General features: G+C 36.9%; 1 protein-coding gene across 4 annotated transcripts in view; it reads left to right on the top strand.

Annotated features, from left to right (window-relative positions):
• The window catches only part of PLA2R1 (phospholipase A2 receptor 1), a 72,869-nt gene that overhangs the window by 47,169 nt on the left and 9,858 nt on the right, over positions 1–15,842 (top strand). The window contains exons 17-23 of one of the 4 annotated variants that reach the window (XM_088146632.1): positions 74–231; positions 1,974–2,038; positions 4,794–4,897; positions 7,268–7,407; positions 10,406–10,508; positions 11,587–11,708; positions 14,428–14,566. In XM_088146632.1, coding sequence (XP_088002758.1) covers positions 74–231; positions 1,974–2,038; positions 4,794–4,897; positions 7,268–7,407; positions 10,406–10,508; positions 11,587–11,708; positions 14,428–14,566 — 831 coding nt within the window. Of the gene's footprint in view, positions 1–73; positions 232–1,973; positions 2,039–4,793; positions 4,898–7,267; positions 7,408–10,390; positions 10,509–11,586; positions 11,709–14,427; positions 14,567–15,842 lie in introns of all 4 variants that reach the window. The other 3 variants (XM_088146631.1, XM_088146633.1, XM_088146634.1) reach the window with 3 other exon arrangements.

Raw genomic sequence — 15,842 nt, 5'->3', positions numbered from 1 at the left:
CAGTAGCAATAAAAATATGTAACCCATAGAAATGTTCTCATATTCAATAGATTATATCTAACTTAATTTTTAGAGTTACCATGGTTTTATTATCAAGGAGCAGAATACCTTTTATATGACAGCCCCTCAAACTGGGACAGTTTTCAGTTTGTGTGTGGTTGGCTCCGTGGGGATATAGCAACCATACATTCCGCTCAAGAACAAGAATTTATTCAAAACAGAATAAAAAAGGTAATGCCTATACAATTATTTCCTAGGTTTTCACAACACAATCAGTTTTTTTCTTCCTTTTCATAGATAGATAGAAATCTGTCTTTAAATTTCTTGTATAATTATAAGACACAATTTGAAACACCTTTTCTATTTAACAATAGCATCAAATTAGTGAAATACAGTTTTGTGGCTCCTTCAGACCGAGCCAAGTTAAAGGCCACAATACAATCTAGATAAAGTAAAAGCAGAGCTGATGGCCATGGAGAAATGATGTCAGTTGTTACATGTACAAAATGCCAAGACGTTCTTTTTCCACAAAGACATAGGCTATCTGTGGTGTGTCTGGATTACAACCTATTTTTTTAAAGTTAAATTGCCACTGCAGTTAAAAATACCTTAATCCTGGCCATTCATATGAATGTTGCAGCATTTTCACTCTTGCGCTTTTCTAGATATTGCTATTTATAGCTTTGAATCATCAGCTTAGGCTACCTTGATAGTTCTTTTTGGCTTTACTATTTTCAGGATCCTTTCAAAACATTGATTTCTATCTTTATCAGAGATGAGATAGATATCAGTAAGAATCTGAACCTTTTCTGCCACTGCACTATTGTGACCATAAAAACGTCCCTCCTTTTAGCTGGGGTGGCAGATATAAAAAAAGGCAGGACCTCCTACATTTTGAATAAATCTGCAGAAAAGGGAATTTCAGCAGTTGTAGCTTTTTTATGTGTGAATAATTAAATACACCTGCTCCAATTTTTTCTTCTGCAAAAGTATTAAAGGTGCAGGAGCCTTCTCCCTTTCTATACTTGTATGTTCATCTATTTTTACATTTTTACCTCCTGAAAGTTAGTGAAATTCTTTTGTTTCAGCAGAGCATTAAGGAAGGAGGAGGATTCCCTAATTAAATCAGGTTGCTATTCTGTTTATCCTTTTGCTATTGTGTTGTATTTTGTTTGATTGCTTTTTAAATGCAGATCAGCAAATCATTATGGTAATAATACCTTTCAAAGAATGTTTGGCAGGATATACATTTCAAAATGAATAAAGTATTAAATACTGTTTCTTGCAATAGACCATGTTTATCTGAAGATAACAGCCCCATTGTGTTTTTAGGAAGGATTTCACCTTAGTTTCAATTCTTTGTGTTTTTGCTCAACAACATGTAGTAGTTTTTGCAATTTTGGGTACTATCATGTACTTATAAATTACCTTCATGTAATCATTAAGCAATAAGAACTACTGAATATATTATTCTATTTACTTATTTAATGGTATTTATAATCCACCCCATTCCTCAAAGACTCTGGGCAGCTAACAAAAAGTTAAAACCAGGTTAATAGGAATTATCCGTAAACATCAATAAAAAACCAATAACCACACAAACTATAATACTTCTGAATTACCATCCACAGATGTCATATCAATACATAATCACTTAATATAATATGAAGTGAATGGTAAATAACATACAAATATATGAGATAAACTGATCTCATATATTTTGTGACCTAACTTCACATTTAGGCTTCAGTTATTCAGATTTACCTGGGAATAAGCCACACTGAACTCAGTGGAATTTATTTCTGAGTAGACATGCATATTTTGCTGTCAGTAATTCATAATTGTTGTTGTTTTTCAATTTTTTTATCATTCTTGTCTAAACACAGTAGTTGGCATACATGACACATAAGCCATTTAAAAACATGCCAAGAAAGAAATCCACATAATACTTTTTAAATGGATATATTTTACAGATTTCGAAAAAAAGTAGCAACTGGTGGATTGCACTGCGTTCAGAATTACCCAGTGAAGAATTTCGGTAAGGTTGTCATATACATTTTGTTTTCTCTGCTCAATCTTAGAAATTACCTTTCATTTTAATAGAAAAACAACAAGGCCTGGACCCAATTGCAACTATTTCCTATACAGCTGTGTTTATAATATAGAAGATAGCATGTTTCTCTTACCTTTTCTTTCTGGCAAAAGTAAGGGTTGTAAAACAGATTTTCTTTTGATGAAAGGATTTTTCAGTTTCCCCCCTATTTATATACTTTGGAATGTATAGAAATAGATGCAATTAGATTCAGGTTCAGAAAAGTTAACAGTACTATATATTGGAATGGACTTTGTGAATAGTAATCATTATTGCTTCCCCTGATCTATTCATTTACTTACCCTTTTACAGTGCCCAAAGTTTTAAATTCCATAATACTTAATGGTGCTTACTTCTAAGAAAGTTCATACAAGATTGCAGTCTTGATAAGTAGTGATTCATTAATGCTAAATGTACCATTAATGAACACCCCAACTGAATGAATGAATGAAGAAATACTTGCTGTTGTTAAATATTCATTGTATTTATGTATTTCCTATGTTAAATGCAATTCAAGTGGTATATATATGTTCCTTCAGATAATCTCCTATCCAGACATTACAAATGAGCAGATCTCAATTTCTGAAATGTTTTAATATGCTTTTAGTTTTAAATTAGTTTTAACCTGATTTATGTAACTTTGTATTTTTTAAAAAAGTCACATGAAAATGCTCTCTCAATGTATGGTATTTGTACTAACTTTTCTCTAGTTTTACAATCAATTTTACAATCAGTTTTTCTCACTGTAATGCATTTTTAAAGCACTTTTCCTGATTAATGTTTTCGCTACTTCACCCAAAATCCACATTTTTATGTATAGTTTTGAATTGCAAACTAATTAGCAATGCTCAGGAAAATGTAGCATATAACTCTGTTTCAGTGTGTATATAGGAATGAGAAATGCAGATTAGATAAGTTCTTCCCAAAATGGGAAGGGCTTATGGTCCTGGGGGATTTCAGTCTGCCTTCCTTGGGAGCAGGGTCTGATGTGGCTTAGAAGTTCATGGCCTCCATGTCAGCCACAGGCCTAACCCAGGTCATCCAGAGCCTGACACAGGACAGTAGTCAAACACCTGATCTGGTTTTCCTGTCGGAGCAGTGGAAAGTGATATGAAATTCGGGGAGCTCTCTGTGACTCCCTTGTCATGGTCGGATCATGCTCTGGTAACCATGAGATTCTCTGGCACTGCCCCTTACTGCAGAGAGGCAGGACCTATTAGATCAGTCTGCCTCCAAAGACTGATGGATGCACAAGGGTTCCAGAGGGAGCTGGGGGTTGTTCCTGAGGGTCTGCTGCGCAGTCTGACAGAAGCCTTAATCACCGCTTGGAATGAGAGGGTGACTGTGGCCTTGGATTGGATTGCGCTCATGCGACCTCTCCCTCCCTGTGGATCCTTTTGCTGTCCATGATTTACAGAGGAGCTGAGGGAACTGAAATGGGAGAAGAGACATCTAGAGCACCAGTGGAAGTCAATGAAGGATGAACTTGACCAAACATGGGTAAGAGCCACTGTTAAGGCCTAGCTTACAGCAGTAAGAGCAGCGAAGCGACAGTACTTCTCTGCCCTTATTGTGTCCACAGATTGCCATCCGGCCACCTTGTTTGGGGTGATCTGAGTCCTTTGAGCAAGGGGAACCTGGAGATTCACCTGCAAGGCTAGGAGGAAGAATTTCCAGAGCATCTGTTGGACAAAATCGCTCAAATTCATTCCCAGTTAGACTCCAGCTTTGGTAGAGGACCGGTGGAGATGCCTGGGGCACAATCTTGCCTTATTATCTGGGAATGGTTTGAACCTGTTGGGCCTGAGGAAGTGGACAGGTCCTTATGATTGTGAGCTCAGCCACCTGCTCCTTAGATCCATCCCCTTCTGGCTGGTTGCACCCATTCCTGGATCTGCTCACAGTTACCCATGCCCTAGTCACCTCCCGTATGGAGTATTGTTAATACTCTTTACGTGCGGCTGCCCTTGAAGAGTATCCAGAAGCTTTAACTGGTGCAGAATGCAGCAGCGTGGACAGTTATGTGTGCCCCTAAGAGGACACACGTTATACCTCTGCTTCATGAGCTGCACTGGTTGCCAGTTTGCTTCTGGGTCCAATTCAAGGTGCTGGTTTTGACCTTTAAAGCCCTACATGGCATTTGGCCAGGTTCCAGATTATATCTACCTGTCCTATCAGGTCCGGCAGGAGAGGCATGTCGCAGGTCCCGTCTGTGAAAGAGTTCCATCTGACGGGACCTAGGAGACGAGCCTTTTCTTCCGTGGCCCCTGCCCTCTGGAACATCAGCCCTCCCAAGGTAAGATTAGTCCCAACCCTTATTGCCCTCCAGAAAGCCCTTAAAACATGGTTTTTTCAACAGGCCTGGGCCCTGGTGGTAGGGAGCCCATGCGTTGGCTACATTATATATGATTTTCTCCCTCTTGTGGTTTTGTTTTTATCTGTGTTTACTGTTTTAATTGGTTTTAATTGGTTTTGTAGTGGTTTTAATAGTAGGTTTTATTGTACCTGCCCAGAGTCACTTTGTGTGAGATGGGCGGCCATATAAATTTGACAAACAAACAAACAAATGAGAACCAAACACATTCCTATTGCTACCAGACAGATATTTGTTTAGCTCTAGCAAGGTGCCTGCATTATGTGGTCTTAAACAATTCCAAAACCCATTTGTAATAACTAAATACTATCTAAATTTTGTTTACAGATGGACAGATGGATCACTGTTACTGTACCAGAACTGGGCAGGAGATAAAGAGAGACCAAAGCCAACTCAAGGGCCAAAATGTGCTTTTATTTCTTCCCGGACAGGTATATGTTGTATGTGGTCCTTATTATTTTATGAAACATTTGATAAAGTTCCATAAATTCATTATGTTATTTTATTCCAAATCATCTTTGCCTGTTGGCCTAGATAAGAAACTTCTAATAGTATTGCAATATTTGAAAGGCACTGAAAACTTGGTTTTTCCACCAGACATTTGCCCAGGCTGTTGGGTGAGCCTGCATGGTGTTGTAGTGTATGTTTTTGAGTCACTCCAAGTTTGTTATGCTATTTTTTTAAATTTTAAATTGTTCTTTTTGACTATTGGTTTTTTTGATTGATAATTGCACAGAGTTGCACGTTAAGGGGGTGGCCATATAAATTTAAATAAATAGATATTTAATTGAAATTATCATGAAAAGTATTTCCAGATTGTGCAATTTTTTATTATGGGGAACATTTCTTAGCTTTATGATGTATGCATTTCAATCCTGTTTTTCTGCACTGGGGAGTTTTTTATTTGGTTGTTCTTAACACAAGAGCTTCATTTATCATCCAGATCTCTACCTGTTAACGAAAGCTATCAGCTTGTGTGTGTATCGTCTGTGTGTATCTATGTTTGTACTACAATAAATACTTGCGTAATGGCTGCTAGGAGTCTTTGAATATATTTTTATTTATATCAAATTTGTCACCGCCCATCTTGTTGAAACAACTCTAGGCAGATATCATGCTCCAAATACTTAATTTTAACAAGAATGCCTTGCTGTCTTTTATAGTACTGAGTATGACATGAGAAATTATTTCCCTGCAATAATATTGCCTGCACTTAGAATTGTAAACATCCCCTTTCTCTTGTTTTTCTTGTGCTTCATCCAAATCTGCCTTGGAGGATCCCTGCGAAGTAAATTTAAGTCCATTCCAATCCAATTAGCCAAGGGAGAGGGGTGCTCAGCATTCAGTTCCCACAAATCATATTGGACATTATTTGATTAAAATATTGATTGCTTTTATTTCATACTGTACAGCAGGAGGAACCCAGGAAGTAATACAAGTAGCATTGTCCATATGGAATGGATCATTGTTTTTTGCCAGAAGCATGTTTGAACTTTTAAGGATATATTCTGGGTGCGTCATCCAATGGCTGTCAAAGCCAACGAGTCCTCCAGATGCTCTCTCTCTCTGTCATTCCTGTGGAACCTTTGGGTGGCCCAAAGGCGTTACTTGAAATAGATGGGATGCTGGAAGTTTCTGCTTTGCTTTGCAGTATGCCGGCTTCGTGTTCAGCTCTCTTTGTTCAATATAATATTTTTTAAAAGTTAGGACTTTCTATGAATTGTTTTAGCCCATCGTGTGATCTAATGTTGCAAAGAGTTTTGCACAATATGAATTCCAGCTTGTGGTTTGTTTTTACTTCATTCTTCTCTACTTTACTGAACTGAGAGCACAGTTAGTTCTTGACAGGTAATTTTATGAAACTCCAATTCTTATAGTGCCATCCTCACACTTGGAGAAGTTATGTTTACACCTTTGTAATGCATTAACTGCAAGAAAGGGCTTCCTGGAATAAATTCAAAGATGCTGAAGGTTAGCAGGTACAAAACATTCAGACACTAGGAAAGGTGCATCTTGAAAGATGGTCAGGAAATGCAATACAGGTGGTCCTTGCTTACCGACCACTCATTCAGCGACTGTTCAAAGTTGCGATGGTGCTGAATGAGTGGTACTTATGACTGGTCCTTGAAGTTGCAGCACCCCCATAGTCATATGATCGCCATTTGCAACCGTCCCTGATAGCTTCCCACAAGCAAAATCAATGGGGAAGCTGGCAGGGAAGGTCGCAAGTCGCTGTAGTAAATGCCCCCCCCACCTGCCATCCTGCACTCATGCTGACCCGTGGCCTCCTTCCCCTGGCCTCCCTCCGCTCACACCAAGCCACAGCACCCCTCCCCATCTTACATATGGCCTGCGCCAAGCCTCCCAGGGCCTCCCCCCCTGCAGTACCCCCATGCTTCTTACCTGGGACTCCCTCCACTTCCTGCTTAATGACTTGTTACGACAGCAACCTGGACTGCCCAGGATTGCCGTCACTAAGTGATCCAAACATGTGATGTCCTGCTTTATGACTGCATTGCTTAGCTACAGCAATCCAGGTCCCAATTGCCATCGTAACCCAAGGAGTACTTCTGTGTTAATTTAAATAAATAATGAGTCATCTTACATTTTCACTGACTGTTATGGGAGTATGGCTTATTACATTTGAAGCTGTCCTGATAGGAATACACTTCTCAAAAATTGTTGCCCATAAATTATAACTTATTTAATTATATAGGAAATATACTTAATTGGTCAGTGTTGTTATGCCTGTATTTACAGTGTAATTTTAGTTTTATTAATTACATTATTGCATCTCTTAGGACAATGGGGCTTTGCAAATTGTACCATTTCTCTACCTTGTATCTGCAAACGTAAAAATATACAGATTACTGAGAGAGAAATTCTGAAAGAAGAACATCAAGGAACTTGTCCTAAAGGGTGGCTGTACTTTGGATTCAAGGTACTTGCTGGTTTAAAGAAAAACCTTCTAGAGCTTCTAACCCTAATCTTAACCTGAACTGCAGTCATTGAGCCAAAAATGGACTACTAGTCCAAAAAACCACATCTACTTCATTCTAAAGTGACAATTTAATGTTACTGTGAAAATCCCAGATGATAAAATGTGATTCTCATTGTGTCCTAAACCTCAATAGAAAGAAAGCATGCATGGATGAACTGTAGAGATGCTACTATCCCCAATCTCAAGGGATAAAAATGGCTGTTTGTACTTAATGGCTATACTTAAAACAACCTTGTATTTAAGGAATCCTATCTTAGCTTAAGATACAAACAAGGCTTATCTGAGCAGACAAACATCTGGAAGCTGCATTTGTTAACATTTACCATTGTTTGACCCAGAAAACCCAAAACTATAGCTAAATATCCTGATTTCTTTAGATGCTATTAAACATAATTTTCCAGTTAAGATATAATGAGAAACTATAAATACTCATACAAATAGAAAAATAACATAGGATGCAAGAAGTTCATTGGATAGAAGATTTATTTGTTCATCAGTACAGTCTTTCACAGCCAGTATCAATCCAATGGTGATGAGATTCTGGGCTCATAAGCTTGGCCTAATTATCTGATACCCTGACACTTCACCAGCAACCATGGCTGGCATCTTCAGAGGCAAAGTAATCTGCTCCATAGTATGCTTCTTAGCAGCTCATAGACAACTGAGCAGGAACTCTGAGCTCTTGTATCTGTAACCAAACTAATCTCTAATTGGACCATGTCACTAGAATTCTGCAAAGCTGATTTCCGATTGGTTCTTCATCCAGGTGAATTTGTAATTGGTCTGATTTGAAGAAGTTTCAAAGGAGCTAATTTTTGATTCCTCAAAACAGGCTACTTACTACTACTACTTATTATTCTTTCAGGTGAGACTGTTGTAGATTCTACATGGCATTGGTAAATGAGGGGCTGTTTTATTTTGGTGTCATGTAAAACTAGAAACCAAGCTTTGTTAACCTTCAAACTCTTCCTTCTTGTGGTGTATTTATAAATCTCAGTAGCTTCCTTGTGTAGTTTTGCATGATGATTTGACATGATGGCTAGTACTCGCGTGTCTTTATTGAATCTTATGCCCATTATGTAGCAGCACATGCTCAGCTACCACTGATTTTTCAAGTTGTCCTAGCCAGTAATATCCTTCATGTTCTTTTAGTTGAGTCTTAATACTGTGTCTTTTAGTTCCAGTATATAACTGCCTGCAGCTGCAAGACATGCAATAAACCCCTGATGATGATAGTGGAACTCTCCCATCCTTAGGTGATCAAATCATTTCTTGGATTTTTCTGGTTGGTTTGTAGATAGTCTTAAAGTTGCATTTCTCCAGTAATTTTCCAAGTTGGTCTGTAATCTTCTCAGTGTAAGGGAGAAATACCTTTCCTGCTAGGGGTGGTTTGTCATTAGCTCACTAGATGGATGGATACATTGATATTTTTATTGCTGGATTGCATCAGTTATGTATAAAGTGTTGTCGAGGTATTTCAACTCATTGGATAATCTTTCAGGCTCACAAATACATCTAGGCATTTATTTTTTTCAGTCGGTAAGGCTGAAATGGAGACCACAAATTACCTAGCACACAGACTCAGAGGTAATCTCCCTGGGGATATATTGGATGAGATTACCAGCCCAATGTGTGTGCCATTTTTTTTTTTTTTTGTATTCTTCAGCTAAAGATACTGACTGGGTTCACATTGTGTGGTGCTAGCCATAATTGACTTGTTTAGTTTTAGTTTAGTGCATGCAGTGAACCCTGTCATTGTGACTTGTAACCCATGGTTTATGATTTAGACTGTTATGTGCATCTAACCAATTAAAGAGACCAGTCACAGTTGCTGACAAAATGTTAAGATACCAGATAATTAGACCATGGTCTATTAGCCCAGAAGCTCATCATTGAATGTGTTTATTAGATTTATATCCTGCCTTTTTATTTTGTACAACTCAAGGGAACATACATAATGTTCCCTCCTCCAGTTTTCCCCACAAGAAGTCTGTGAAGTATCATTTGAACCCTAAAAAAAGAACATCTGCTTAGGATCTATGATCAAATAATTGTAGATGATCCTGAAAGCAAGGCAAGGATGTAGAGTAATATAATTATTCTTTGCTAAATCCAACAAGATATATATAAGTGTCTAAGTGTGGTAATGCTGTGCTAAACTATGCTGGATGCTTTTTCATTTCCATTAATTATCTCCAATTTTTACCTGTTGTTATGTGGGTTATATTCAAAAGAACAATAGAGACTTCAGATTTTAGTTGGTCCTTGGCATTTTACCATTCTGGTGAATGCAAATTTTGTCATTTGGCATAATAGATGATTAATGAAAGTGGATGTGCATCTGTTAGGATCATTAGTAAATGAAAATTCAAACTTATTTTTTGATGTAAACTAGTTTGGAATAATTTTTTATTAAGGTTAATACTATTAAGGTTAATACTAAAGTAAGTGAAAATAAATGTGATCCCATTTTCCTTTGCCTTTTCACATCTGCCTTTATGGTCTTAGAGACAGCAGTTAATAGTACCATATAAATGACAGCCAACAGCAGCTATCCAACAAGCCTAGCCAAGTTCTCTTCTGTTTTTACTACATCCTCCCAGGAGCTCTGCTTAATTCCCTTGTCCCCGTCTATCAGTATCCAACAGAAGTTTCACTAGAAAATGGCCTCTTTTTAAAAATTCTCTGATTGTCTTCCTGAGTGTTCTCAATTGTCCATTATATTTATAAATTGTAGTTTATTTTATGTTTTGTTTTCTCTTTTCCAATTAATGTGCTAACCTGTGTGGTCTATCACTTCTTTTAACTCAGCTTCTTCATTCTTTCCAATCTTACCCTTCATCCAGTCTTGGAAATAAAAATTTGTCTGGGTGACTCGTGACTATCCTAAAATTTCCAATTCAATCCTTCTCTCTGTAAATAGTGTTTCCTGGTGCAGATTCCAAAGGATCCAGGCCATTTGAAAAGTTGGTATTCTGCTCAAAAAATCTGCAGCTACTATGATGCATCACTTGCTTCAGTTGAAAATGAAGTTGAACAAGGTACCATACTATGTTACACCTTTATCAAAACATGTTATAAATATGTTTCTTATGAATATTGCATATTTTATGAGTAGGATCACATCTATAACCAATTATATTTAAGGCTTTTGGTCTTAAATGCAATGAGGTTTTGTAAGACTTAATAGTTATTCCATGTGTATTGGACATGAGTAAAAGTGAGAGGATCCAGAATAAGACTATTTAAATGCTTCCCTGAGTTTTCTATTGTAGATTTATGCCCTGCAATTGAACATTTATTACCCTTTATAGAAGACTCGATATAATTTTCTATCAGAAAAAAAACAAAAGGCTAGATCAGATAACTTTACTACTGTACTTGTAACTGGCTGTAAAATACCATTGCTCAACATTTAGATAGAGCCAAAAGTATTTTCATTGCAGCTATAAATTGATTTTAACTACAGAAGAAGAAAGTAATGCTGTAAAACACATGTATATTTGCATTTTATAAGGTTATTTAACATTGGATAAATTCCTGCCTCTTTGGACTAGGAAGATCTAAACCCATTTCCTGAGATTTAAGACCTCCCCTTGATAACCATCACAGCTGAAACCATTTCCTGAGACCTCAAGCTTAATATCCATTTTTTTTTTTCTAACTTGGAAAGCATAGCGTTTCCATAGAATTCTTTAAGAACTTTGCAGGGAGTGACACTAAATAAAATGCTAGAAAGACAAATAGTGTGGAAGTAGTATGGAAATAGTACTTGAAATAGTATGGAAGTCCTAATTTGAGGTGGTTTGGTCATGTAGAGAGAATGAATGAGGATCAAATCTATCTATCTGTCTGTCTGTCTGTCTGTCTGTCTGTCTGTCTATCTATCTATCTATCTATCTATCTATCTATCTATCTATCTATCCTAATATTGCTTACCTTTGATATGTATGTATGTTCTTTCCAGACTGATAAGAAACCATTATATTCTGGAATTCCCCCAAAGTTGTATCAGTCTGCACTTCTTACTTTTCATCTCCAAATAATTTCAGTAACTATTAATTTAAAAATAATCATTTAGCAGACATTAAGTTTCTGAATTCTAGTTTTCTCTTCTAGCCTTCATTGCAATGAACCTGTTTGGACATAAATCTAGTGTCTGGATTGGTCTGCAGAGTGATAATTACGAAAAATGGCTTAATGGACAGGAAGTAGGATATGCCAACTGGTGTCCAGCACAAGTAAGGCAATGTAGTCTTACTTTTTTTGTACCTTTTCCAGTAACTTTATTTGTAATGAACATATTTCCTATATAGATTGAAGGGAGGAGGGAGGAATTTGGGGAAAATGTGAAAACAGAAAGCTCTTTCCTAGAGAAGGTATTAACTAGGAATAACGAAGTTATGCAAAATGTCCATTAAAAATGGTAAAGACAAAGATGCTCTTGAGTCGAGCTCATCTGCTATAAGGGTTATGGAAATAGTCTGCCTTCTTCTGGGATTTTTTTTTTTTTTAGTTCCCAGTATAGTCAACGGTCTGAAAGGTGTTTGCCCCATTCATTATTAATCATATCCAATATCAACTCTGGTGCTCTGCAAAGTGTATTAATGCAAACAAAGCATATCCAAAGTATTAAAGCAGTTATATCATTTGCAGAGTTCACAGGACTATTTCAAAGGATGTTCCTAGTTGTCTGAGCATGTGCAACACATCAGTGAGGTGAAATTACTGGGCTTGCATACACATGCAGAGGAAGATGGGAGCACCTTTCAAAGCAGCCATATGATGGCTTACAAATAATGTAGCTCCTTTAAAGTTTCTATGAGACATGCTTTGTTCAGTGTAAGGAGCTTTGTGAAGCACATCTTTTGAATGCTTTGTACAATCATAGAATACTGAACTATCTATAAGTTACGAAAAAAAAACTCCATTTGAGTTTGGGTGGCACTATGAAAGGGACAAAAATGAATTTGGTAGTTCAATTCTAACATAAACAAATGTTGGGGAAAGAAGAAAATCATAATTAGAATTGTGGGATCTTGTTGATAGATTCTGCATTCCAAAGATTATTTAATGAATTCAGCAGTAAAGTTATTGCTGTTCCTTGATGGCTCTCCTATTCATTATTGAAACATGAACTGTGTCAGTGAAAGGAAATTATATGCAATGTATAGTCTTGGATTAACCTAAGATCATTCCAAGAAGGAGAACTCAGAGGAAATATAGTACTGAGACTGTAAAATCCGAAGAAAATTATTGCTGCAAACTGTATCTCTCTCTCAAAAAAAAAGCTTGAATGGAAAATGTTTATGGGTGAACTCTGGCATTCATTTAATTAAATATTTCCTACCTTCTATCAAGTGTTTCTAATAACAGAGGATACAGTGTATTCTTTGCCAAAGTCAACAATAAGCACAAGAGTGTGTTTACTTCCTGAGAGGTATATATGGAAAGAGAAGGACATGTGAGATGGGCATACGTTGTACAGTCCTGTGGCTGGAAAGAAGCATCAGTGAATTCTCTTCCCCTGTGTGGTCCCAGCTACCAGGGTTCTTCAAGTCATCCCAGATTTACTCCACCAGGGTTCTTTGTGTGCTTAAAGCAGAGAAACTTGCATATTCAGTTTAATGTGTTCCCAATAGTACACACTCTTGAAAGGTTCTGGGGTCTGCTGTTGGCTGGGCTCATGCACTGAGCTAAGGTATAATTTGTTTTAATAATTTGAGCAAGCCATATTGGTCACATTCATACTTACTGCTAATCTTTTATCACAACTGCACTAAGGAAGTTGCTTTATTTAATCATTAGAGTTACATATCTGCCTTATCTCCAAAAGGGCAAGTGACAGGTATATTTCTGAGTAACTTCCCAACAGCAATATTTTAGGACATAGGTTTGGCAAATTTACAATCACTGACCTAAAGTTATCCAGTGAACTTTCATGGTTCAAAGTGGACTAGAATCTGGGTCTTCATGATCCTAGGCCACTACTTCAATTATTCCTGTACCGTGGTCTCTTCATAGCCTGTTGACAATCCATTGACTTGTGCTATGGAGATAGGCATTCTCTAACACCACAGTGTGGCAAAAACTCATGGAGATTAAGTGGGCTCTTACTATGAAATGTTTTTACCATATATTAAAATTATAATTATTTGTCAGGGTTTTCCCTTGATTTTCTGTCTTCTCTCGATCTTCTGTTTCCCTAAATGCTCTAATAATTGTGTATTATTTTTATTTTATAATTTTTGGTACTTTATATATTTTATAATTTGCTGAAAAAACTTCTTAGATATTTACTTTAATGAAAACTGTTATATAAATCTAATAATAATATAATATCAATAACATTTCAATATATGGCTGTAGAAGTCTTATACTTCAAAAGCAGGTGGACTTTATTATCTTAAAAACAAAAAACTTATCACAATTTGCAGAATACATCCTATTTCACTTATCACATGGATTGCTAATAATAGCAAGAGAAGGAAGTATTACAAGCTGTTAAACAGCATTTATTGTGCATAAGAGGCAACATTAGCAAACTCAGGAAACTAGGACTAGATTAAATAAATATATATATAATAAACCGTAAGATTTATTATGTGTTTGTTTACTCTATTTCTATATCACATTCCTATACTAAAATATTTTAGTGTGTTTTACTGAGTTTTTAAACATTTTTTTTCTAAAAATACTATAGAAGATAGAAAACTAATGAAAATGCGCAGTGTGGCTAGTAACACTGCATATTAATTGTTGGAAAGGCAATGAATTGGGGGAACCAGAAAGCTAGGAGGAGGGGGGATGAAAAGGGACAGCCCACAATACAATGTTTTGTGGCATTTCCCACTTTTCTTTTATATATACTCTGATTATCATTTTTATTAAAAATGGCTAGGGAAAAAATCCTGTCTATTTCTTTTACCACTGATTTCTATCACGATATATTAATTTCAGAATCATTACATTGCTGATACTGAAAAAAAAGTTGCACTATGTACTTCAATACTAAATAATCCAAGTTTCTTTTTAATGGGAAAGTGGTACCTCGAAAACTGTGGGAACAAAAATGGGTTTGTCTGCCAGAAGGCTCAAGGTAAATTGCTATATCCTTATTTATATAAAAATGTGCTAAGCTTTACAATCTAATTTACTAATCTCTTGTGTTGTGTGAAATCCACTGCATAAATGATCCACCCAGCAATTATCCTTGATCTAAAGCTACACAGGGCTCCAATTCACAAAAGGAGGTCTGCTTTAAGAAAACAAACACTTCTATTTCAATTTGAGATGCTTTGTACAGATATATGTGCCAAGGGGTTTCCTTTACAGATAGAATGGATAATACCTACTTCTGGGATGGGCCATTTTTGTGTGGTTGGAGCTGCTAGTCCAATATATTCTCTGACTCCATGATGAGAAATTTGCAGCTGTTGAATGTTATACTTTGGTGAATGGTGATAATGGATGAACCAGTTTTGGGGAAAATTATGCAAAATTCTGAATGACTGCAGTCTAGGGGAAGAAAATATTCTGCTTGATGATATGAAAGGATGGATGAAAATGAGACAAGAGTGTACAGAAAAACTAAAAGAGTCATGACATCTTTCTGCAAATTGGAATGCCTACCTACTGTTTATAGGCAGTTGTTTACAGATTAAAAATAAGAGAAGAGTGAATATGGCAGCTGCATAAGTTTGAACACCTTTCTAGATGATTCGGTGCTATAGGTATAACCTCAATTGTAACCTTCAAAGTACAGGTAGTCCTCAGGTTATGATGGTATTTCGGACCGGAATTTCCATCGCTAAGTGATGCAGTCATAAAGCGTGATGTCACAGGACAGCATCGCACAGCAACAACAATCCTGGTAGTTTTGGTTGCTATCGTAACCCAGAGACTGCGCAGGTCGTTAAGAGAGGACCTCATGTAGCCAAAGTCCTGGGCAAGCCGGCGGGTGGGTGAGTGCCATGGATGGGCACTACTGAGCACAGGCAGGCCACTGGGGGCCACAGATGGGCCATTGGAGGGCACGGGCATGCACAACTGAGCTCAGGCAGGCCAGTGGGGGCCATAGGCGGGTGCTACAGAGCGCAGGTGCTACAGAGCGCAGGCGGGTGGGGGCACTCTTCCACAAGCTTCTCATGTTATTCAGCAGATCTAGAGAATACCAGTTTGGGAAAGTTGACTAGCACTAGTACTCATCTACCTCGTGGTTTATTTTATTTTTTTTATACACTTTAATAGTTTACAATACTTGTCATTTATATTTCTTTCAGAGATGGCTACACCTTGTTTGAAAATCTTTAATTTCTTAACTCTAGATATTGAATTAGAAAGCTTTTTAATTTTTTTTTTTTCAATTGACTCTT

Source organism: Python bivittatus, unplaced genomic scaffold (assembly GCF_059951505.1).
Source record: "Python bivittatus isolate LINGU-HERP-01145 unplaced genomic scaffold, Pbiv_v1 ctg000480_np1212, whole genome shotgun sequence".
NCBI classification, from domain to species: Eukaryota; Metazoa; Chordata; class Lepidosauria; order Squamata; family Pythonidae; genus Python; species Python bivittatus.
This window is presented reverse-complemented; position numbering and strand designations above follow the sequence as displayed.